Source organism: Rhinoderma darwinii, chromosome 8 (genome assembly GCF_050947455.1).
Source record: "Rhinoderma darwinii isolate aRhiDar2 chromosome 8, aRhiDar2.hap1, whole genome shotgun sequence".
Classification (NCBI taxonomy): Eukaryota; Metazoa; Chordata; class Amphibia; order Anura; family Rhinodermatidae; genus Rhinoderma; species Rhinoderma darwinii.
Window position 1 is genome coordinate 70,483,938 of NC_134694.1, and position 25,014 is coordinate 70,508,951.

The 25,014-nt window shown below is 42.8% G+C and overlaps 1 protein-coding gene across 1 annotated transcript in view; it reads left to right on the forward strand.

Moving 5' to 3' along the window:
* Window positions 1-10,439: 10,439 nt before the first annotated feature.
* The window catches only part of RLIM (ring finger protein, LIM domain interacting), a 36,174-nt gene continuing 21,599 nt past the window's right edge, over window positions 10,440-25,014 (forward strand). Inside the window, exons 1-2 of the mRNA XM_075835720.1 lie at window positions 10,440-10,559; window positions 20,209-20,407. Of these exons, the coding sequence (XP_075691835.1) occupies window positions 20,239-20,407 (169 nt within the window). The 5' untranslated portion in view covers window positions 10,440-10,559; window positions 20,209-20,238. The remainder of the gene's footprint in view (window positions 10,560-20,208; window positions 20,408-25,014) is intronic.

Consider the following 25,014-nt stretch of genomic DNA (forward strand, 5'->3'; position numbering starts at 1 on the left):
AGGGGGCACTATCTACAGGGGGCACGGTGTGTGTGTGTGTGTGTGTGTGTGTGTGTGTGTGTGTGTGACAGTTATATTTAGATGTGTTGAGAGTTTTAACTTTGTTTACAGGTGCAGAAATGTTTTAAAAGTGAGAAGCTGAAGACATCTAAACGGAAAACTGCAGAAATGGGTCATGGCCGGGAGAAATCCATCATAGATGTCTGAACCGGAGGGAGAAGAAAAGAACTAGAATCTGAGACGTCACCGGTGAGTCACTTAATGTAAATGTTTATTCTGCCTCTAATCAGTATTGTAGTCACTGTATGATCTGCAGCGAGATGATGGTGGTATGATTTTTTTTTGTGAAACCGCATCTCCCAGCATATCCTTATCATTGTTTCGGCCATGCTGGGAGCTGTAGTTTTACGCCGTACAAACCTATGCGCAGTGGCGTAACTACCGCTATAGCAGCCGTAGCGACTTCTACGGGGCCTGCAGCATGAGGGGGCCCGTGCCACCCGCCGGCACGGCCCCTCCCATGGCCGCAGGCTCCGCTAGCAGCCACTATGGCTGCTACAGCGCGACGCCACTGAAGGGGTTGTTCCTACAAAAGACATGCATCCCCTAACCACAGGATAGGGGATACATGTGGGATCGCTGGGACGCCCAGCGATGAGGAGAACGGGGGACCGAAAGTCCCCCCTAAGTTCTCCATGACAAACCTCGGACTTCCGTAGTCTGTCTGCAGCTCCATGGAAATGACTTGCGCACCGGTCGTGCTTGTGCGCATGCGTGACCAGCGCTCCTTTCATTTTTATTGAACTGCGCAGACGCCGGAAGTCCGAGGTTAGTCAAGGAGAACTTCGGGGGACTTTCGGTCCCCCGTTCTCATTATCGCTGCCAGCGATCACACATGTATCCCCTATCCTGTGGATAGGGGATGCATGTCTTTTGTAGGACAAACTATAGGCCGTTTTTTTTTTTGGGGGGGGGGTCTGTATGGCGTAATCTACAGAGGGGGCTGTATGGCGTTATCTACAGAGGGGGTCTGTATGGCGTTATCTACAGAGGGGGCTGTATGGCGTCATCTACAGGGGGCTGTGTATGGTGCTATCTATAGGGGCGCTGTGTGGTGGAATCTATAGGGAGGCACTATCTACAAGGGGGGGGGTTGTGTGATACCCAGCAGAGGGGGGGGGCGCCAGTCAAAAGTTTGCTATGGGGCCCAGTCTTTCCTAGTTACGCCCCTGACTCGCACTATATACTGCAATACTAATGTATTGCAGTATATTGTGTTTCTGACAGGCTCCTTTTAAGCCCTGCCCGAGGCACGGCTTATTAGGGGTACAAAGATGGCTGCCATGCCAGCCATCGGCACCCCACCATCGCGTCGCAGTGAGGCCGATGGGTTGTCAGAGGGGGTTGTTCCCCTTTATCTAATGCTTTAAATGCCATGGTGGCTATTGACCGTGGCATCTAAGGGGTTAAACGAGCAGGATCGCACTCAAGCACGATCCCGCTCATTACAGTTATGAACTTAGATATGATCGGTAACAGCTGAACACTGAACCCGTCAGTCCCGCGGACCTGACAGATACAGGTTTCAGCACTAGATACAGCTGCCCGGGATACAGTATACAAAGCAGCTGTATCTCAAAAAGTTAAAATAATTTTTAATAAAAAGTATTTTGAAAGTTGCACCAAACACACTGATAGACCTTTTTATTAAAAAAAAACAAAAACAAGCAAACACGATTTCAAAAGTGTACAAAGCCTTTAATCGTACAATATAATGTACTGGGAAACGAAAAAAAAAAAAAGGCGTGTGGAATGCAATGGGAAAAAACAGCGATTCCTCTATTTTTTGGGGGGTTTTGTTTTTACTGTGTTCACTGTGCAGTAAGAACAACATGTTAACTTGTATATGGTTTTTTTATGATGTACTAATTTTATAAAGAAAAAAAACTATTTGTTAAAAAACCCATTGTTTTGTGTCGCCATATTCCGAGAGCTATAACCTTGTTATTTTTCCGTCGATGGAGCAGAGTTAAGGTTTGTTGAGGGCTTGTTGAGGGCGAGCTGTAGCTTGTATTGATACCATTTTGGGGTACATACGAATTTTTGTTTACTATTTATTCCATTTTGTGGGGGAAGCAAGGTGACCAAAAAACAGAAATGCTTGCACTGTGAATTTATTTTCTTCCTATGGCATTCACCCGGCAGGTTAAATAATCTGATATTTTAAGGGCATGACCAGACGTGGCATATTTCTTCCGCCACTGTCCGCATCAATGCCGTACATAATCTGCGTTGCAGATTCTGTTGCGGCTCTGCTTAAAATGGGCATTAAATTGATGCGGACTAGCCGTTGCGTATTGAGGTGAAAGTACTTCCCTTCTGTCTATCAGTGCAGGATAGAGAGAAGGGACAGCACTTTCCCTAGTAAAAGTAAAAGAAATTCATACTTACCCGGCCGTTGTCTTGGTGACGCATCCCTCTCTTGACATCCAGCCCGACCTCCCTGTATGACGCGGCAGTCCATGTGACCGCTGCAGCCTGTGATTGGCTGCAGCCATCACTTGGACTGAAACGTCATCCCGGGAGGCCGGATTAGAGGAAGAAGCAGGGAGTTCTCGGTAAGTAGGAACTTCTATTTTTTTTACACGTTGATGTATATTGTGATCGGAAGTCACTGTCCAGGGTGCTGAAACAGTTACTGCCGATCGTTTAACTCTTTCAGCACCCTGGACAGTGACTATTTACTGACGTCGCCTAGCAACGCTCCCGTAATTACTTCTACTATTACGGGCATTTTTACGTTAGTGCGCATGGGGCCTCAGTCTGGCTGTAGACCTAGAAATACATATAGGTCCAGCCAGAATTAAGAAATGTCATGTTCGTAAAACAAATACGCTCCGCAGCACACATAACATCTGCGGACTTCATTGCGGAATTTTGACTCTCCATTGAAGTCAATGGAGAAATTCCGCAATGAGTCCGCAACAAGTCCGCTACACGTCAGCAACAACCAGTGTATGCTGCAGACACCAAATTCCGCACCGCAGCCTATGGTTTAGGTGACGCATCTCTCTCTTCTGAACGTAGCCCCGCCTCCTGGGATGACGCTGTAGACCATGTGACTGCTGCAGCGGTCACATGGGATGAAACGTCATGACAGGAGGCGGGGCTGCGCTAAGAATAGAGGATCGCGTCACCTAAACTACGTCCGGGGTAAGTCTAAACTTTTTTATAAATTTAAAAAAGTGCCTTTTTTTTTCTCATTTGTGATTTTTGCGGCAGAACCGCAGCATTTCCGCAACAGAGGAGCAGCGATCCCACAGAATAAATTGACATGCTGCGGCTTAAAAAGCCAAAAGCCACACTGCAGGTCCATTTTTTTTGCAGCGTGTGAATGAGATTAGTTCAAATCTCACCCACTCTGCTGCGACTGTAATACGCTGCGGATTTTCCACAATAAAATGTGTTGCATAAAATCCGCAGCATTCATGCCTAGTGTGTTCCTACCCTAAGGCCGGATTTACACAAGCGTGTGCTTTTTGCACGCGCAAAAAACGTGGCGTTTTGCCCATGCAAAAGGTCCATAACAGCTCCGTGTTTCAGTAGCGTATGATGCGCGGCTGCGGGATTTTCGCGCAGCCGCCATCATTATGACACTCTGTTTGTATGTTTGTAGCACGTGGTGCTTTTCTGTTTTCATTCATAGTTTATACTGCTGCGGAAGTGCTGGGCGGGATTTTCACGCACCCATTGACTTCAATGGGTGCGTGATGTGCGAACAATGCACAAATATCGGACATGTTGTGAGTTTTACGCAGCGGACACACGCTGCGTGAAAATCACTGACAGTCCGCACGGCCCCATAGACTAACATAGGTCCGTGCGAGGCGCGTGAAAATCACGCACGTTGCACGGATGTATTACACGTTCGTCTGAATAAGCCCTAACAATAAGGCCCAGTTCACAGAGTTTTTGGGCCTTGATATTGACTCGGACACTGCGTCAGAATCAGCACCAAAAAACTCCAAAAACCGCCTCCCATTGATTTAATCTGAAATCAATGGGAGCCAGTCGCGGAAAAAAGAAAAAGCAGCATGTCCTTTCTTGCCGCGGTTCCGCTTCTGACCTCCCATCGAAATCAATGGGAGGCAGAAAATGCATTTTTCGCTGCGTTTTTTGTCTGCTGTCCTCAATCGCAGCGGGCAAAAAACGCAGCATAAAAACGCAGCAAGATAGTGTGGGCAGGTCAAAATCTGCCTCAAAATTCTTTAAGGAATTTTGAGGCAGATTTTTTTCGGCCTGCAAAATACTGTGTGAACAGGGCCATACTTAAACAGCACTTTGAGACACTTTACTCACCGTGTGAGAAGAGCTGCTCCCACTCCAGTCCTCTTCATGCGATGTCTTCGGTCCAGACGTCGTCCTTCACCTCCAGGCTCCAGAAAATGGCGGGGATCGTAGAACTGCCGCCGGGCAAGAACTAGACTCCTCCCCCTCTCCTTACGCAGCTACGCTCTGGAGAAGGAGGCGGAGTCGGACGAGGAGGCGGACGAGGAGGAGCACGAGGAGGCGGAGTCGGACGAGGAGGCGGAGGAGGACAAGGAGGAGGCGGAGGAGAACAAGGAGGACGAGGAGGCGGAAAAGGACAAGGAGGACGAGGAGGCAGAGTCGGAGGCGGGCCAGCAGGTAAGTAGACCGTGCGCCGCTGTCCCTGTGTGGCTGTCCTTCCACGTTGATGTACTTGTGTTGCTCCCTCTCGGCAGCGCGCATGGTCGTTCGCGCGTGGGCGCGCGCTTGCGGTCGTGCGCGCTTGCGGTCGTTCGCGCGCGGTCGCGGGCGCTCGTACACGCGCAAGCGGGCGGTGTTTCGAGGCGCGGCGGCGGTGATGAGAGGGGGGCCCGCAGCTCACGGCGGTGTTTGACGAGAGGGGGGCCTGCAGCTCACGACATTGTTTTGGTGAAAAGAACAGGCCCCATTGCAGGGGCTTGTTTTTATCTACCAAAAGCAAGTCGCGGCAGTTGCCGGGCCCCCCTTTCAATTAAGTTTGGCCGGGCCCCCTACAGTAGTACCCCTAATACCCCCCTGATGGCGGCCCTGCATGCAATACACTGCAGTACAGGTCAATTTATTAATGTTTACGCTGCGTTTTTTTTCCGCAGCGTGGGCATGAGATTTTCTAAATCTTATCCACTTTGTTGCTACTGTAAATTCTCCGTAATTTCCGCACACGATTCCGTTGCGGAAATTCCGCAGGATTTACTCTACGTGGGAACCCGGTCTAAATAGCTCTATCGGCATAAAAATAAAAAGTTTATGGGTCTCAAAATATGTCAGCAAAAAAAGTTTTTTTTCACAAATTGTTTTTATCTTGTAAAAGTACTAAAAGTTTAACCCCTTCCCGCACCTTCGCGTAAATGCACGTCCAGGTGAGCAGTAACTTCGCGCACCTGGGCGTGCAGTTACGTCCGCGCTTTAACAGTTAACCACCGCGCGGCGCTACACCGCAGCGGCGGTTAACTGTGCAGGGCGTCTGCCTTGCTCTCCCCATTGCTGATCAGCGGCCTGTCGCCGCTGATATCGGCAATTAACCCCTTCGATGCGGTGGTCGATTGCGATCGCCACATCGAAGAGGTTTACAGCGGATCGGCAGCCCCCCACATGTATTTGCGGGGGCTGGCGATCCTTATCATGGCAACCAGAGGACAGACAATGACCTCCGGGTTGGCATGTACGGACGCCTCGGAGGAGCAGCCTCCGGCCGGTCCTCCGATGCTTCCTGTCAGTTTGACAGTTACGTCACAATGACAGTTAGAACACATTACACTACGTGTGTAGTATAATGTGTTCTAGCAGCGATCAGAGCTGCAAGTCTAAGTGTCCCTTAGTGGGACAAGTAAAAAAAAGTAAAAAAAAGATAATAAAAATGTTTTTAAAAAGTGTCAAAATAAAAGTTAGAAGTTACATAAACAAAGAATGCTTTTTTTCCTGTAATAAGTTTTTTATTATAGGGAAAAAAATGAACACGTTAAAAAAAGTACACATATTCGGTATCGCTGCGTTCGTAACGACCCCAACTATAAAACTGTAATATTATTTTTCCCGCACGATGAACACCGCGAAAAAAATAAACGAAAAACTATGCCCGAATCACAATTTTTGGGTTACCAACCCTCCCAAAATATACAATAAAAAGGGATCAAAAAGTCGCATGTACACCAAAATGGTACCAATACAAACTACAACCCGTCTCGCAAAAAACAAGCCCTTACACCGCTTTTTTGACTGAAAATTAAAAAAGTTATGGCTCTCAGAATATGGTGACACAAAAAATTATTTATTTTATAAATAAGTGATTTTATTGCACAAACGCTGCAAAACATAAAAAAATATATACATCTGGTATCGCCGTAATCGTACCGACCCGCAGAATAAAGTAAAATGGTCATTTATAGCCTAGGGTGACGGCCATAAAAAAAAAGAATAAAAAACATTGTCAAAATTGATGGTTTTTGGTCACCTTGCTTGCCAAAAAATGGAATAAAACGTGATCAAAAAAATTTCTGGTACCCCAAAATGGTACCAATGAAAACCTACAGATTGTCCCGCAACGAATAAACCCTCACACAGCTCCGGTGGTGAAAACATAAAAAAGTTCTGGCTCCCAGAATATGGCGATGCAAAATGTGCAGAGTGTCCAAAAGCAGATAAGATCGGGCGCCATTTATCAGTGCAACACCGGCCACATATCTGGGGATTATTATTTATTTACTGCATTATTATACCCTCTTATTATACCCTGATGTACCCCGCACAGATAACATGTACCCTGATGTACCCCGCACAGATTACATATGCCCCCACATTATAAACTGAAACACCAGTAAAACCCCAAACAGAACAACTATCAAGCTACATCTGTGCCCCAAAAGCCAAATGCCGCTCCCTCCCTTCTGAGCCCTGCAGCGTGCCTAAACACCAATTTACGTCCACAGATATGGCATCGCCATACCCGGGAGAACCCGGTTAATATTTTATGAGGTATTTGTCTTCAGTGGCACAAACTGGGCATAACATGTAGTGCACTAAAATGGCATATCAGTGGAAAATTGTAATTTTCACTCCGCACCATGCGCTGCGCATTAACCCCTTCGCGCACCACAAAATAGCATGTCTTAGTGTGGGGGGTGATGTATGGAGCGTCTCACGTGAAAAATAAAGAATTTAAAACTGCAAAATCGCTGTTTTTTGGTCACCTTGGCTCTACCTAAAAATGTAATAAAAAGTGCTCAAAAAGTTGTATGTACCAAAAAATGGTACCAATAAAAACGAACGCTCATCACTCAATAAATAAGCCCTCACTCCGCTCTATTGACTGAAAAATAAAAAAGTTGTGGCTCTTGGAACGCGGGGAGGAAAAAACTAAAAAGGAAAAGAAAAAAATGGATCAGTTCAGAAAGGGTTAATTGCTTTCTAATGAAAAACCATTTATGACCACACGTGGGGTATTGCCGTACTCGGGAGAAATTGCTTTACAAATGTTGGGCGGCTTTTTCCCCCTTTATCCTTTGTGAAATTGAAAAAAATGCAACATTTTAGAGGAAGAAATGTTGATATTCATATTCACGGCCTAATTCTAATAAATCCTGCAAAAGACTTGTGGGGTCTAAATGATCACTATATCCCTAGATAGATTCTTTAAGTGGTGTAATTTCCACTTTTGGGGGGTTTCCACTGTTTTGGCCTCTCAGGGGCTTTGCAAATGCGACATGGCACCCAAAAACCATTTCAGCTAAATTTGAGCTCCAAAAGCCAAATAGCGCTCCTTCCCTTCTAAGCCTTGCTGTGGGTCCAAACAGAAGTTTATTACCACATATGGCATATTTCCGTAATCGGGAGAAATTGTTTTACAAATGTTGGGGTGCTTTTTCTCCTTTTTTTCTTGTAAAAATTAAAAATGGCTACCTTTTTCAGAAAAAAAGTCGATTTTTACCTTTACAGAATAATTCCAATGAATTCAGCAAAACAACCGTGGGGTCAAAATGCTAACTTTACCCCTAGAAAAATTCCTTGATGAGTGTAGTTTCCAAAATGGGGTCACTTTCCGGGGGTTTCCACTATTTTGTTCCCTCCAGTGCATTTCAAACGTGACATGGCACTGAAAACTATTCCAGCAAAATCAGAATTTCAAAATCCAAATGGTGCTCCTTCCCTTCTGAGTCCTGCTGTGGGTCCAAACAGGAATTTATTACCACATATGGGGTATTGCTATAATCAGGAGAAATTGCTTTACATATGTTGGGGTGTTTTTTCTCTTTTATTCCTTGAAAAAATTCAACATTTCTACGTTTTTTCAGAAAAAAAGTAGATTTTCATCTTCACAAACTAATTCAAATAAATTTAGCAAAAAAACTGTGAGTTCAAAATGCTAACTATATCCCTAGATAAATTCCCTTAGGGGTGTAGTTTCCAAAATGAGGTCACTTTTGGGCGGTCTTTATTGCTTTGGCCCCACAAGACCTCTTTAAACCTGACATGGTACCTAAAATATATGCTAAAAAAAAGGAGGCCACAAAATCCACTAGGTGCTCCTTTGCTTCTGAGGCCTGTACTTCAGTAAATTAGGACACTAGGGCCACATGTGGGGTATTTCTAAAAACTGCAGAATCTGGGCAATAAATAATAAGTTACATTTCTCGGGTAAAACCTTCTGTGTTATAGAATTTGTTTTATTACAAATTTTGTAAAAAAAATGAAATTTGTAACTTTCACCTCTACTTTGCTTTAATTCCTGTGAAACGCCTAAAGGGTTAATACACTTTCTGAATGCTGTTTTGAATACTTTGAGGGGTGCAGTTTTCAAAATGGGGTGATTTATGGGGACTTTCTAATATATAAGGCCCTCAAAGCCACTTCAGAACTGAACTGGTCCTTGTAAAAATCACCTTTTGAAATTTTCTTGAAAATATGAGAAATCGCTGCTAAAGTTCTTGTAACGTCCTAAAAAAATAAAAGAATGTTCAAAAAACGATGCCAAACTAAAGTAGACATATGGGTGATGTTAACTAGTAACTATTTTGTGTGGTATTACTATCTGTTTTACAAGCAGATACATTTAAATTTAGAAAAATGCTAATTTTTGCAAATTTTCTCCAAATCTTGGTGTTTTTTACAAATAAATATTGAATTTATCAACCAAATTTTTTCACTAACATAAAGTCCAATGTGTCACGAGAAAACAGTCTCAGAATCGCTTGGATAGGTAAAAGCATTCCCGAGTTATTACCACATAAAGTGACACATGTCAGATTTAAAAAATCGGCTTCGTCCTGAAGGCCAAAATAGGCTCAGTCCTGAAGGGGTTAAAGAAAAATAATATAAATTTGGTATCACTGGAATCGTATAAATAAAATTAATAAAGGAATTGCTGGTTATTTTTTCATTCTACCCCACAAAATATATTATATGGTACATTAACAGGTGCTATTAAAAACTACAACTTGTCCCGCAAAAAAAAATGTTGACAAAAAAATGTAAAAATGATGCAAAGGTACACCGTAGAAATACGCATTTGTGGGAAGCTTGGTCTCAATCTCAATATTTTATATGATGTCATTTTTATGGAATGTTTATTTACCTTCTGTACCTTACAGCATTGACAGTGTTTGGTTTTTAGTCTTGTTATTTTATTTTAGTATTTAAGTTTTCTTTCTTTGAACAACGGTTCATGATGTAATAATTGTAAAATATTTAATAAAGATCAAATGTTTAAAAAAATAAATAAATAAATAAATAATGGATTTTGGGAGGTGGGGAGGAAAACATGAAAAATGGCTGCGGTGGAAAGCGGTTCAAGTCTTGACTTTATACATTTCTGTGTCATCCTCATAATATAATATTTTAACATACAGGTTTAATTGTAAAAATATCCATCCTTAAAAAACAGTGCTTCATACATTTTATGTTCCTTTGTTTTCTATCTATCTATCTATCTATCTATCTATCTATCTATCTATCTATCTATCTATCTATCTATCTATCTCATATCTATCTATCTATCTATCTATCTATCTATCTCATATCTATCTATCTATCTATCTATCTATCTATCTATCTATCTATCTATCTATCTATCTATCTATCTATCTATCTATCTATATACACATATCTATATATAAATAAAAGCAAGGGAACATAACATGACTGCCGGATGTGGGTAAATGTATATAAAAAAATCTCACAGGATTTGTTAACTCGAATATATCCACATAAGCCATTTTGTACGACTACAGTAAGGATAACCCAACACTAGATGGCGCCATAGCTTATTGTCACCCCATTTACCGCCACAACTGACATGGCGCCTCGACACTGACGTGACGTAAAAAGTTCGTTACGCATACTATCGCGGTGCTCCACCATCCTGTGCTTAGTTGAAGCCACGCCCCTTCCTCTCACTTCCGGGCTGCCTTCGTAACAATGGAGAAGATGGCGGAATAAGGAGAGGTCTGGGCGGAGGAGCCGGAATAGAGCGGATACCGGAGCAAGAGGCTCTCCTTAAGGTTTGTACCTTGTGAAAATCTTTAGGGCAGGAGTGGGACATAAAATGGTCGTCATTCTTACAATCAGGTAACGTATACCAGGGCTGCGATATGTGGCGAACTTTCGGCTTTAAAGCTACGAGAGGCCGAGGCTTTACCTAGGTTGACTAGGCCCAATGGCTTACGAGCGGATATCCAACACTCCGGACCGTATGAAGCGTGATTGTGGCGGGTTATAGATGTACATTGTGTGTGAAGCGTTTCTTATATAATCAGTGGCGTCGTCTCCTTGTGTCTGTGATGGAGTGTGATGTAATCCCGGTACCTTGGTGACATATGAATTACTACAGACATATAGAGGGAGCTCAGCGCTCAGAATAAATACAGATTATATATACTGCATTATATAGAGTGACTCTCCTCACTAATGACCAGGGATTGCTAATCTAGTGAAATAGTTACCATCGCAATTTTGTGCCAGTATCGTGATTATGCTTACAGGATAATATAAAGAATCAGTTTGCCAAGTGGTAAACCAGTCCGATTAGACCCATTATCTCAGCGTAAATGGACCTTTTAGGAATGATGAGGTCCCTCTGACTTTCCAGCGATCTGTATGAATGTCCCAACCTAAAGGCCCCATACGTGTCGGCGATCCGAAAATCCCAAAATTCTAGTCTGGTTCATGATTTTGTATAATGGTATAGGTAATAATCCCGTTTTAGGATATATATATTGCCCCCTCTAAATACACTGCAACAGGAAAGTGGAGGAGTTGCCTCTTGTGACCAATCAGCAAGCAGTTTTCATTTTTTTTAAGCCCTGAGAAAAAATGTGCTGGAATCTGATTGGTTGTTATGGGTAACTCCTCAACATTCCTGTTACTGTTGCGTTACATTTCTTTGTACTGTTGTTTACCTGGGGACACATTGGGGATCATGTATGAATATGTCATCCGTTTGTCTAACTGGGCATTGTTTGTCCTTTAATGCCACGTATCTATAGAAACTTCAGTGTCATCCACCTGCCAAAAGCGGGTGATATTCAGACAGGTGATTGTTACCAAAATCAACAAATTGTTGCAAACGCCACAATGTTTTGTCATGATTATGACGGGAAGAAAATGTTGCCTAAGGTGATACATAATATGGGCACAGTGATGGCGCCCCAGCCTGAGAGTGAGGAAGCGGGAATGCAGTGTGTTTTTCTAAGGGTATGTGCACACACACTAATTACGTCCGTAATATACGGACGTATTTCGGCCGCAAGTTCCGGACCGAACTCAGTGCAGGGAGCCGGGCTCCTAGCATCATAGTTATGTACGACGCTAGGAGTCCCTGCCTCGCTGCCGGACAACTGTCCCGTACTGTAATCATGTTTTCAGTACGTGACAGTTGTCCTGCAGCGAGGCAGGGACTCCTAGCATCGTACATAAGTATGATGCTTGGAGCCCGGCTCCCTGCACTGTGTTCGGTCCGGTACTTGCTGCCGAAATACGTCCGTATATTACGGACGTAAATAGTGTGTGTGCACATACCCTAAGTAACAGCCATAATACAGCTGGACTGTGACATCACAAGAGATGGGATGGTAAGGAAGGCAGGAAGTGCTACATATTGCATGTGACGCTCATGTCTTGTGTGACATGAATGAGGCAGAAGTTTACACAATGTTAGTGGTCTTTGGTATGTGACATGATTTGTCTTACAGGACACTTGATACCATGCAGCTCTTACTTTTAGGGCATCTAATTCCAGAATCTGATTGGGAGATTGAAGGTTACACAGCCAGTTAGTGGTGCCCAGCGGCTCATGTGATTGCTGTGGAGACTTTAACGTTTGAAAGAAGCCGCAGAACCAAAAGGAGCTGTCACCTCAACGGTTATGGCCCTTCTGATTGGCTGAGAGTAATTTGAAACTGCAGCATGTCCGCATTAAAAGAACAAAAAACCCACATATGCCTAACCAGTGCTTGCATCGTATCCTAGGACTGTTTCTTTACTGCAAAAACCATGATTGTGGCTTAACCTGCGCTTATAATGCTGTGGCTTTAAAGTGTATGACAAAGCAAAGTGTGAACATGGATTTGGCATCATGCACATGGCAATGTCATGTCCTCAGACCTTTGTACTGCTGGTGTCACCATATGGTGCCTTCATGAGCATGTGTCTAGGGGAGAATACCCTCATAACAAAGTTAGTGTTTTCTAGCGTAATTGTACTGAGAAGCGTGATGGTTAAACTGAGCTCCATATTTATTTCACACTGCACTCACTAAAGATTTCCACAAGTGGCAGTAAGATGCGCCAAGGACAACCTGACATAGGAGACTGGCGGCGTGACTTGTCTCGTACTTCGCTGTACCGTCTGTTGGGTCTTGTAAGTGGGAGGTATGCTCCTCTAGAAGTACTACTCCTAGGGGTGAACATTAATATGGATTATGCCACTTAATTTACCTGGAATCGGACAGAAAAAAAGCCCTATGCAGGAGACCCAGACATTTGGTACAGCAGGGCCCCGTGAACCTCTTTGGGTGCCCTATTAAAGCTCTGTACAAAACAACTCGTAATACATAGGTATGCACGAGGGCTCATTATAAAAGACAACCTTTTTTTTTTTTTTTTTTTTTTTTTTCAATCCGGAGAGTGGTAGTTAGTGGGCAGAGGCCAGAAGATTTCTTCTTCCGCACCAGTGCCGTTCCTGTGTACAACCTATAGGGAAGGTTTTATCATATTGCAGTAAACGCTGGATTCCTTCACATCAGTACAAGTGACTTAACAGCTGGACATTGTTTTTGGAGGATTTTATGTTTTGACTCCTTGACATGTCAACCTGTAAGTACATTGTATGGGCTGTTGGTTATCGTCCTCCCTCCACACCTTCTCTAGAAAGATATCATTATTAACGGCTCATTAGTTTTACTATTTGTGTATGTCTATTTTACAGCGACAACCATAAAAGTTTAAAACCTGCCGGGATGCAGTGCTTGTGTGGTGTTTTCACCAGTCCTTGAAATCTAGAGGACCTGTCACCTCTCCTGACATGCCTGTTTTAGGGAATACTTGTATTACGTATTTAAAAAAAAACTAAATTCTGGAGCATCTTTTCTTAGAAATCTGCGTTGTGCTTTTCCTCTGTTGTTCCTCCTAGAAATGTATGAATAAGTTGGGGTTGCCATTTCCCTTGTCAAAAGGGTGTGTCCCTATACACTCTGAGACTGAGCACTGGTTGGACAATGTCAGACTGTGTAGGGATACCCCACCCCCCCCCCCCCCCCCACCCCAAAGTTGTCACGTTGTTCATACATTTCTAGGAGATAAAACTAAGGAGTTAGGCCTTATTCACGCGTTTCGTGTCCATGTGCTGTCTGTTTTAACAACGGACAGCACACTGACCCATATAAGTCAATGCAACCATTCACACCTGTTTTTTTTCCACAGCGTTTGTGCTCGTTGCGAGAAACTGTCAGTATGTCCTATTCTGGACCGTTTTTGCGGACCAGACTCGCCCATGGAAGTATATGGCTGCATTCAAAAAACTAATGGCACACGGACGACATCCGTGTACTGTCTGTTTTTCACGGGTCAGTTGCTAAAGAAATGCAGAAATAAAAAGAAAAGTGAAACCGGTAAGTGCTTGCAGAGGATAAACTCTGACGAGAAAAACGGATGACAAACGGAAATCACATGGACACGATACATAGTTTTTTTTGGGTGAAAAGAACGCTTGTGTGACTAAGGCCTGATGAGTAAAGATTTTATGGGGAATACAACTATTTACTAAAATCTTGAAAGAAAATGACATTACTTGAAGGGTAACTAAACGTTCAACAAACTTCTGACGTGTTATAGTGACGTCGGAAGTTTTGATCGGTGGGGGTCCGAGCACCGAGACCCCCACCAATTGTTAAAAAGAAAGCTGCAGAAGTGCTTGTGTGAGCGTTGAGCCGCTTTGTTTCTGTTCGGCTTTTTCCAGAAAGCCGATGTAGTGGTTTATGGACTCATAGACTTTCTATTGAGCCCGTAAACCGCTGCATCGATTTCTGGGAAAAGCCGAACAGAAACAAAGCGGCTCACACAAGCACTTCTGCCACTTAGTCTTAGCGATTAGGGGGGTCTCCATGCTCGGACCCCCACCGATCAAAACTTCTGGCGTGTCACTATAGGGGTCAGTTCACACAGTTTTTTTTTTACGCGAAAACCGCGTCAGAAAATGCGCCAAAAACCGTCCGAAAATGCCTCCCATTGATTTCATAAGCGACATGCCCTATCTTAGGACGTTTACGTCTCTGACCTCCAATTGACATCAATCAGAGGCAGAGTAAGTGTAATTTGCATTGTCTTTTTGCCCGCGGCGCTCAATGGCCGTGGACGAAAAACGCCACGAAAAATTGGCGTGCAGGCAGAGCAAAATCTGCCTGCAAAATACTCAGTGTGAACCCAGCCTTAGATGCCAGAAGTTGTTGGACGTTTAGTTACCTTTTTAAATCAGGTTTTTATTATAAACCTATTTTTGTTAAAATGTTGGTGGTGGGTTCTTATTTTTTCTAAAAATAAAAAAAGTAAATATACTTTTCACACAGACCACGAGGGCATTCACCGTGGCACAAAATACTTAATCTATGTATTTAAACAAATGGAACTAAAATCAAATAAATGTGACATGCCCTTTTGATGTCGCCTGCAAACTGAAGCATTCCATATATTAATCAGTTTAGACCATTTTCTGTAGATGGCGCCGACCGAAGCCATGTCTGTGGAAAACTCAATCTGTCAGGTTGGATATTCTTTGTTTCGTTATCAGGTGCAGTTGTTCGTGCTGAACGCACCTCATCAATAGGAGCCCGGCCTAAATCACAGATCAGAGCAGAAATCGATCTGTGACTTTACGTTTTTTCTTATGGCATTTAGAATGACAACCAAACCCTCCCCTCTGCAGTCGATTGACCTCATCGTCATACAAGCAGAACCTTCAATCATCTGCGGGGTGGAGGGGTTGGAGATCAAGATGCCGGACACTTCCTGGTTCGGTGGATTCGGCGCACGGCAGAATAAAACTTATTTTTTGATGCAAGCATTAAGATATTAAACACTGGTATGTTACTATGACTAACTAGTGGTGGTAGCCGTCTGGTAGGCTAAAATCTGATGACAGACTCCCTTTAATCCTCTCATCAGTAGGGGTAATGTAACACACTGGGACTGATGGCTGCCCCTAGTTTCCTTTATGTTGTCAAATAAGGATAAAAAAAAAAATGTCTCCACTACCTATTAAAATACTGTATCCGCATCTCCTGCCTTCGCGGTTTAGGGCTCCCTCAGGGTATGTGCACACACACTAATTACGTCCGTAATTGACGGACGTATTTCGGCCGCAAGTCCCGGACCGAACACAGTGCAGGGAGCCGGGCTCCTAGCATCCTACTTATGTACGATGCTAGGAGTCCCTGCCTCGCTGCAGGACAACTGTCCCGTACTGTAATCATGTTTTCAGTACGGGACAGTAGTTCCACGGAGAGGCAGGGGCTCCTAGCATCGTACATAAGTATGATGCTAGGAGCCCGGCTCCCTGCACTGTGTTCGGTCCGGGACTTGCGGCCGAAATACGTCCGTCAATTACGGACGTAATTAGTGTGTGTGCACATACCCTTACGCTTAAGTGAAAAAACATTTCTACAATTTGTTCTGTATTTTGTTAGGAATTGTCAATTTTTATATTTTTTTTAAATCTGGATTTGTTCCGTTTTTTGGATTAAAAAATTGACACTCTTTTGCTGTTGTAATTTTGCTAAAATACGGATGTAAATAAAAAAAAATGGAACAAATCTGCACGTGTGAACAATGGAAAAACGGAACCTACTTTTCTAAAAACAACCCATTCAGTTCTATGGGTTCAAAACATAACCTATACGCATCCATTGGAACATGCATTGCACCATATTGAAAAAAAGCATTGTGCGCATTTAAAAGCTTGTATGTAAAAATGTGAATGAAATAATTTAGTGTCCCTACAGTTTCCTGCCGGGAGTGGCATTGGGCATGGAGAAACGCTCCTGCACGCCGGACGGAACAGTTGCTGTGGCAACCGTACGATGCCAGAGTATCATTCACAAGTGCGATTCTTAACATGACCCATGCATGATAATGTAAAACTTGCAATATATTAGAAGTCAGGCGTTTGAGCTGTAACCAAAGTTTGTTCAGTATGTTTTGTTGCAGCAGCCATTTTTGCAAAGGGGACTACAAGAAGTGCAGCCACGTTGGTTGTCACCTGTCATTTTGTCAGCATGTATCATTAACCTTTTCTGAGAAGCCAATTTAGAGGTGACCACAAATGTTTCACTTCCTGTTGTCACATTTGCAAAAATGTGAACTGCGGCTTATTTATAATTGAGATGACTTTGACATAGTGTCATCATTGTGCCAGTCCAGCCTGTCTGAACTATCTACAATAGACTAATCCCAACAGTATCACTGTGTAGATCACGTCACATATAAGACGTTTGATAGTTGGGGCTCTGAGCGCTAAGACCCCCCCCCCCCCCCACCAATTTATGAAACGAAGTGGCAGAAGCACTCTGGTGAATGCTGAGCCACTTCATTCCTCATCGGCTTTCCTCGGAGCAGTGTACGGGCTTAATATAAAGTCTTTCAGCCTGTACGCTGCTCGCTCGGTTTTCTGAGAAAAACCGATCAGAAACAAAGGGGCACAGCGCTCACTTGAGTGCTTCTTCTGCTTCCTTTTAGCAATTACTGGGGGCCTCAGGGCTCGGCCCCCCACAGAGAATAGCTTGTGACATGTCCGAAAGTTTTTTTTTTTTTTTTAAATGTTACCCTTTAGAAGAAAAAAAATTGCAGCAGCACAATTACATTTTACCCCATCCCCTAACCTTACTTTTATCATAATCCAGCTCTGTTTTACCTTAAGACAAATCTTGCTTGTTTGATTTCTACAAGGAACATTGCAGTCCTAAACTGTATTGTAATTTCAACAGTAACCAGCAGGGCACCATGTTTACTTGCAGCCTAGCCTCAGCTCTGAGGTTGGCGAGCCCCTCTGCGTGGAGGCAGATAGATAACTAGGGCAGCTACTGGTCCAATGGATGTCTTTGAGAGCAGATTGCATTGTAGATGACAATTCATCATCTTGTGCAAATTCATGCTCCAATCTCTCTTTGGTTGTTGGGCACTGTCTCTGACAATATTCGGAAAGTCATTTATGCCGAATGACAGATGTGCACCCCATTAATAGTGTCTCAGACCAGGCCATAGATCAAGCAGAGATTGGGCTATTTAATGTCACAACTTAGAGTGGTCATTCAGAACCACAGACTTCATAGACCAACCACGAACGACAAGTCGTTCATAAAACTGCCGTCTTAAAGAGGCTCTGTCACCAGATTTTGCAACCCCTATCTGCTATTGCAGCAGATAGGCGCTGCAATGTAGATTACAGTAACGTTTTTATTTTTAAAAAACGAGCATTTTTGGCCAAGTTATGACCATTTTTGTATTTATGCAAATGAGGCTTGCAAAAGTCCAAGTGGGCGTGTATTATGTGCGTACATCGGGGCGTTTTTACTACTTTTACTAGCTGGGCGTTCTGACGAGAAGTATCATCCACTTCTCTTCAGAACGCCCAGCTTCTGGCAGTGCAGACACACAGCGTGTTCTCGAGAGATCACGCTGTGACGTCACTCACTTCCTGCCCCAGGTCCTGCATCGTATCGGCACCAGAGGCTACATTTGATTCTGCAGCAGCATCAGCGTTTGCAGGTAAGTAGCTACATCGACTTACCTGCAAACGCCGATGCTGCTGCAGAATCAACTGTAGCCTCTGGTGCCGATGTGTCCTCTCGAGAACACGCTGTGTGTCTGCACTGCCAGAAGCTGGGCGTTGTGAAGAGAAGTGGATGATACTTGTCATCAGAACGCCCAGCTAGTAAAAGAAGTAAACACGCCCAGATGTAACACACATAATACACGCCCAGTTGGACTTTTACTTTAAACACGCCCACTTGGACTTTTGCAAGCCTCATTTGCATAAATACATAAATGGTCATAACTTGGCCAAAAATGCTCGTTTTTTAAAAATAAAACCGTTACTGTAATCTACATTGCAGCGCCTATCTGCTACAATAGCAGATAGGGGTTGCAAAATCTGGTGACAGAGCCTCTTTAAGTCACTAGAGTGGTCTAGTGTAGTTGCTCCTCCTGACCTTAGGATATATTTCAATATTGAAAATTTGCAATATCATGTTCCGATATTACTGTTTTAGTAACATACAGAATACTACCCAATTCTAGTACTTAGTATGAATCCTTTGCGGAATGAAGCTGCACAAAGTACTAATGTACTAGGACTAGTATACGTTCACTATTGCTACATACAAACTACACACACCCCTGAAGGCGGGCATATGCAGTAGATTAATGACGGCCGGGCATGCTGATTTTGGCAGGATCAGTCGACTATCTGATGTGTATGTGGCCTTCCTGACTCCTCCGATGGCAAATGTCAGCAGAGAGCAGCATCAGGTTGTTGGATTTCAACACGCCCAATACTTTTTGTTCTCTGTGAAGATAAGCTGCCACCAGAGGTGTCTGGCAGCGGCTTATTCCACTCTCCCCATTCAGAATACATGCACTCTCGGCTGACTGTTCAGCCAACAGCTATATGATGTGTATGTGCTGGTGTTTTTTCTAAATCCCATCAGTGGGTGTTCAGGGCAGCGATTCAAAGTTCACACCATTTGCAAATGAAGAGGTATCTTAATTTGCACATCTCCGGTCTCATATGGTTCACGTTATATACAGGACACTATGATTCTATTGCATAGTGTTCTCCCGGCTGCAGGCACTTTTCACGACACACAGCATCATAAGGTTGAGCTTTGTTTTCAGTCTCTGATGTTTTATGCATAGCGATTTTCAGTTTAATGGGGTATACTCATATATGTATATACAGAATATGCCATAAATGTGTGAAAGGTGCGGGTCCCACCAGTATGACCCAAACCTATTGGGCAAAATAGATGAGTCACATGGGCAGTGCTGCCCGGTAGTCTGCTATGGAGAGGTGCGGTTTATGTGCGGCCCTCTCCTTTGAAGTCTTCGGGAGTTACAGAAAGAGACGTGCTGCTTGCTTGGCTCTTTCCATAATGGCCATAGGCCCTAATGGATAGGGTGGTGCGTAAGGGTGACTATGTGTCTGTGGCAGTCCATGGGAGGGCTGTTTGTAAATCGGTGAACAAAGATTCTTGATAGGTAGGAGCATCCCAGCTCTGGGACTTATTACACATTTGACTTATCCTGTTGATATGCCAAAATGTTATAGGCATACCCATTTAATTTTTTTAATGAATAATTCAGCTTTAACCAAGTCGAATCTCTTGATTTCGAGCTTCAACTTCCCTGCATGACCATCAGATCTTCTCGCTGGGGAGAACATAGTTCTATATGAATCCATTGTGATTTGGATGATAGCCTATGTTTTTTTTTTTTTTTATGTTTTTTTAAGCTCACCCAACTCCTTTTAAATGGGTTGTCTGTTTTTAGTCGGCCGAGATCATCTTGGAGTGACCATTCCTGACGTTACGTGTATTGAAATCCTTTACCTTCATCAATGCTGCTGTAACAAGTATTTCTTACACAACTTTCTTTTTGTCATTAGACGGATTCATCTTTACATCTATCAATAAACATGGAAAGTACTGATTCACCTGGGAAAGGAAGTTCTGAACAATCCGATTCTCAACGCCAGAGTCAGATGGACCGGTTGGACAGAGAGGAAGCTTTCTATCAGTTTGTGAATAACCTGAATGAGGAGGACTACCGGTTAATGAGGGATAATAATTTATTAGGAACTCCAGGTACAAGTTTAGTCAACTGTGACCAATCCATCACAATATTTGTAGCTATGATCCTTCTAGTGCTGTTTTATGAGAACATAGCTCTGATCTGAAAGACGTTTTTCTTTATTTTTAATTTTGATATCAACATGTCCGGGTTTAGTATTTTTTTTTCTGTTGCGGCCATGGATGTTGTAATGTACGCAGGGTTTGCAGCTCTATTTCCCATATAAGAAGCTCAAAATCAGTTTGCTCTGCTTAACCCTCAGTCTTATATTTGATCTGCAGAGCTCCACGGTTCCCCTAGAGGATGTTTATTGGGTGTACATTTTTATGACTCACTGACTTCATAGACCTCCATAAATTCATGTTCAGTAAATCCCTATAGAGCAATGCATCTCAAACTGTGAGGTGCCCCTCAGTTGCTAGTGCGGCAGTTAGGACAGCAGTCAGGGTATACGTCACAGGCCTTTAACCCCTCAATTGCCAGCCTATTTTAGACCTTAATGACCAAGCGCATTTTTTACGTTTTTCCATCGTCGCATTCCAAGAGCTATAACTTTTTTTATTTTTGCGTCGACATAGCTGTATAAGGTCTTGTTTTTTGCGGGGCAAGTTGTATTTTTTAATAGTACCATTTTGGGGTATATATAATTTATTGATTAACTTTTTGGGGGGGTAATGGGAAAAAAAGCATTAATTTCGCCACTATTTTAAATTTTTTTTGCATCTTAGATTTACGCCATTTACTGTGTTGTATTAATAACATAATAACTTTATTCACTGGGTCATTACGATTTTGGCGATACCAAATTTATATTGATTTTGTATGTTTTACTACTTTCACACCGTAAAAACACTTTTTTTTCTTCAAAATAGTTTTTTTGTGTCGCCATATTTTAAGAGCCATAATTTGTTTTACTTTTACACCGATGCAGCTGTATGAGGGCTTGTTTTTTGCGGGATGACTTCTAGTTTTCATTGGTACCGTTTTGGAGTACATGTGACTTTTTGATCACTTTTGCTCCAATTTTTTTGAAGGCAGGATAAACAGAAAACAGCAATTCTGGTATTTGTTTTTTTATTTTTTACGGCGTTCACCGTGCGGGTTAAATAACATAATGGCTTTATAGGTGGGGTCTTTACAGATGCGGCGATACCAAATATGTGTAATGTCTTAATATATATTTTTTTCATATTAAAGTAAGGGAAAAAGTGGGTTTTTTATTAGGGCTTTTTATTTATTAACTTCATAAGACTTTTTGATAACTTTATTTTTACTACCACTGGGGGACTTTACTATGCGATCTTCTGATTGCTTTTATAATACACTGCAATGCTTCTGTATTGCAGCGTATTATTGCCTGTCAGTGTAAAACTGACAAGCAGCTGCTAGGTCATGCCTCAGGCAAGGCCTAGCAGGCATCCACTACATGCAGACCTGGGGGCCTTTCTTAGGCCCCCGGCTGCCATAGAAGCCATCGGCACCCTGCGATTGCCATTGCAGGGTGCCGATGGGGTAAGAAAGGGAGCACCCTCCCTCCAAAACCACTTGGATGCGGCGCTCGCTGTTGAGCGCCGCATCTAGGGGTTTAAACAGGTGAGATCGATTTGAGATTTATCCCGCCTGTAAGAGCAGGTGCCCGGCTGTCTTTAGACCACCCGATACCCGCTTTAGCCGGCACAGGTCACCCGTGCCGGGCTTATGTCCCAGTGCCGTGAAAAGGCGTATTGGCAGTCGTTAAGGGGTTAAATTGTTGCAGCAAACTTTGGTTTAGCAACATCACTAACTACTTTTGTGCTTATTTTGTTTTACTCGGTTCAAGAGACCATTTAGAATAGATTGAGGTATCTTTTTATTTTATTTTTTTTAAAATGTTTGCATGAGATACCACCAAAGGTTAGGCTCCGGCATCACAATGTTCTAGCTGGTGAGGCCCCAGTAGAAAAAGATTTTCAATCCCTGTTCTAGCGGCTCCTGCTGAGCTTCCATTACCTCTATAAGCATGCAGGTATTTGTTTAAATAAATGTGGGTACTTGGGAAATAGCAGAAGATCATGTAGTGTCTAAGGGGCTGCTGCTGCAGTTTAACTGTAGCCCATGTCTGTTTTTAGAGGCAAATTTTTGTGCTTAAAGATTACATCAGTGAGTTTTTTGCACCTTTTCATCACTCAGAATACAAAAAATTTACTCTTTGTTGGGCTTGGAAGTTCTGAACCACCCTTTCTTGCTTGCTTGTACATAACTTTATGGCAACAGCTTTTAGCTACATATATAGCCGCTAACCACTTATTTAGGACCAAAGGACGCAGCAATTTTTTTTCTTTTGAGGCGTGGGGGGACGGACCGCAATTCTGCCATTGTTTTTTGGGTTTTGTTTTTATGGAGTTCACTGTGCAGTAAAAAAGAAACATGATATTATTATTCTGTGGGTCGCTATGATTACAGTGATACCAAATGTTTGTATTTTTTGGGAGGGTTTCTGTATTTGCCAGATTAAACGTCCTTTTTTTTTTTTTTTTAAGAACATTCTTTATTTTTTTAAGAAAAAGACCTATAACCTTATATTTATTTTTATCTGAGAACCGATTTATTTTATTTTTTTCTTGTTTTTTGCCAGACCAATGTTGGGGTACATACTATTTTATGATTACTCTCTATTCCAGGTTTTTGGAGGGCGGGATGTAAATAAAACCAAAAACCAGCAAATTGTTTTTCTTTTTTATGACGTTCACCATGTGGGAATATTGTGTTTATTTTGTCTTAGGGGTTTTTACGAATGTGGCAATACCGAATGTGTATTAAAGTCAAGTACTGTGCTCAGCTGTCTCGTCAGTCCCGTAGAGAATTAGTGGAGCGGCAGTGCTCACGTGTGACCGGCGCTCAAAACAAGCAGGGAACTCTGTAGCCGCCTTGTGATTTGTGGGAGCCCCAGCAATAAACGCTTATCACCCATCCCGGTAAGGTGATTCGTTTTTGTAGTGGGACAACCCCTTTAAAGAGGATCTGTCACTAGTTTATTAATTCCATGGCACCTAACTAAGCTAATAAGCTCTAAATGCTGATAACCATAGTGTGATTCTCTCCCCCCCCCCCCCCCCCCTCAAGAAAATTTATTTGCAAAGTCATGAGCGGTTTTATAAATATGCTAATTTGGCTCTAATAGCCGAATAGGAGGTAACGTTCTTTTCACTCTGGGCGGTGTAATGTTTTCTGTATGACGCGGTCTAATCCGCATACGGCTTCTTGCCCTTCCCTGCCCAGCTACACGGTGTGATCATGTAGTATACTGCTTCTAGGTGGTCCACAGCCCCCAGATATGGGTATTTGAAGTGATCCCCCTCAGTCTCTCACACTGTGTGAGAAGCAGCTTCATCCTGATAGGACAGCGTCCGAGGCTGTGAGGTAGCTCCTCCTCAGGAGAATCGCTGCTATTACCTCCCACTTGTCAAGTAAAAGCTCCTTTGCATATTTTTGGACACAATTTTCACTAGCCATATAAGTGTGACAGCGCCTATCAGATTGGCTAGAAGATAGGGCATTACCAAACTAGTGACAGATCCTCTTTAAGCTCAAAGGGATAAGATGGAACCTGCAGCTGATGTAGGGCATATGGACAGGGGTGATCCTAATGGGACAACTCGTTTAATCCTTTCACTAAAAAGAATGTATATAAAAAGTCCTGACTAATAAACACTTGTAACAACTGAAATATAAGGGCTAGGTTTTTCAAATAATAGGATCAAAGCTCTTGGTGCAATGTTGGGGCAGCACTTGTTTGAAGTCGGGCAGCGGGATAAAATGTTATACTTGCTGGTTCTGTGTCGCCGCAACGGGGGCAGGGAGCTGTGACAGCAGCAAAATTGATCATAGGCTGTTAAGGCTCATTCAGACGAGCGTGTGCAACTAGTCTGTGTGACGACCGTTAAAGCAACGACCGCCACGTGGACACATGTATTTCAATGGGGCCGTTCACACGAAAGGATATCTGCAATTGTAATGTTTAGGGGAGTTTTATTTTTAGGGGTAGTTGTGCCTCTCGGGCTCTGCTTCAGTCAGACTTTCAGCTATTAACATGAATTTTAATGCATTTTATTTTCTTTTTTTACAAACTTTTTTTTTTTTTTTTAATTCAGGTTTGATTTGTGTGTGTGTGTGTGTGTGTGTGGTATGTCAAGTGTAAAAAAAAAAAAATTGTCCTGCCAGAGAAGGGGTTAATGTTTAAAAAATGTATATTTAATTAAATTTGGTTTAAAGTTGTGGGTCTTTGTTCCAGTGAGTAGTGCTTCTGTGCACATGACACCACCTGCTTCTATGCCATGGTTGCACCGTTACATCAGAGGGACATGTAACAACTAGGCAGACCGTTCCTTTTTTGTCCATCTAGAGCTTGGAGGTGGTGTGTGTGTGTTTGTGTATAGAAGGATAGATGTGTTATCTCTTATGACAACTCCATTCACAGACACTACAGACTTGCAATGTCTTTTTTTAAATTTTTTATTTTTAAGGTCTTTTTGATCCGCTGAAAAATGAAGAGCTTCTCATCCGGAAATTGAATAAATTATTGTATTATGTTGCAAATGTATTTCTTGTGGGTTTATAACTTTACATCTCATTTATTTTATAT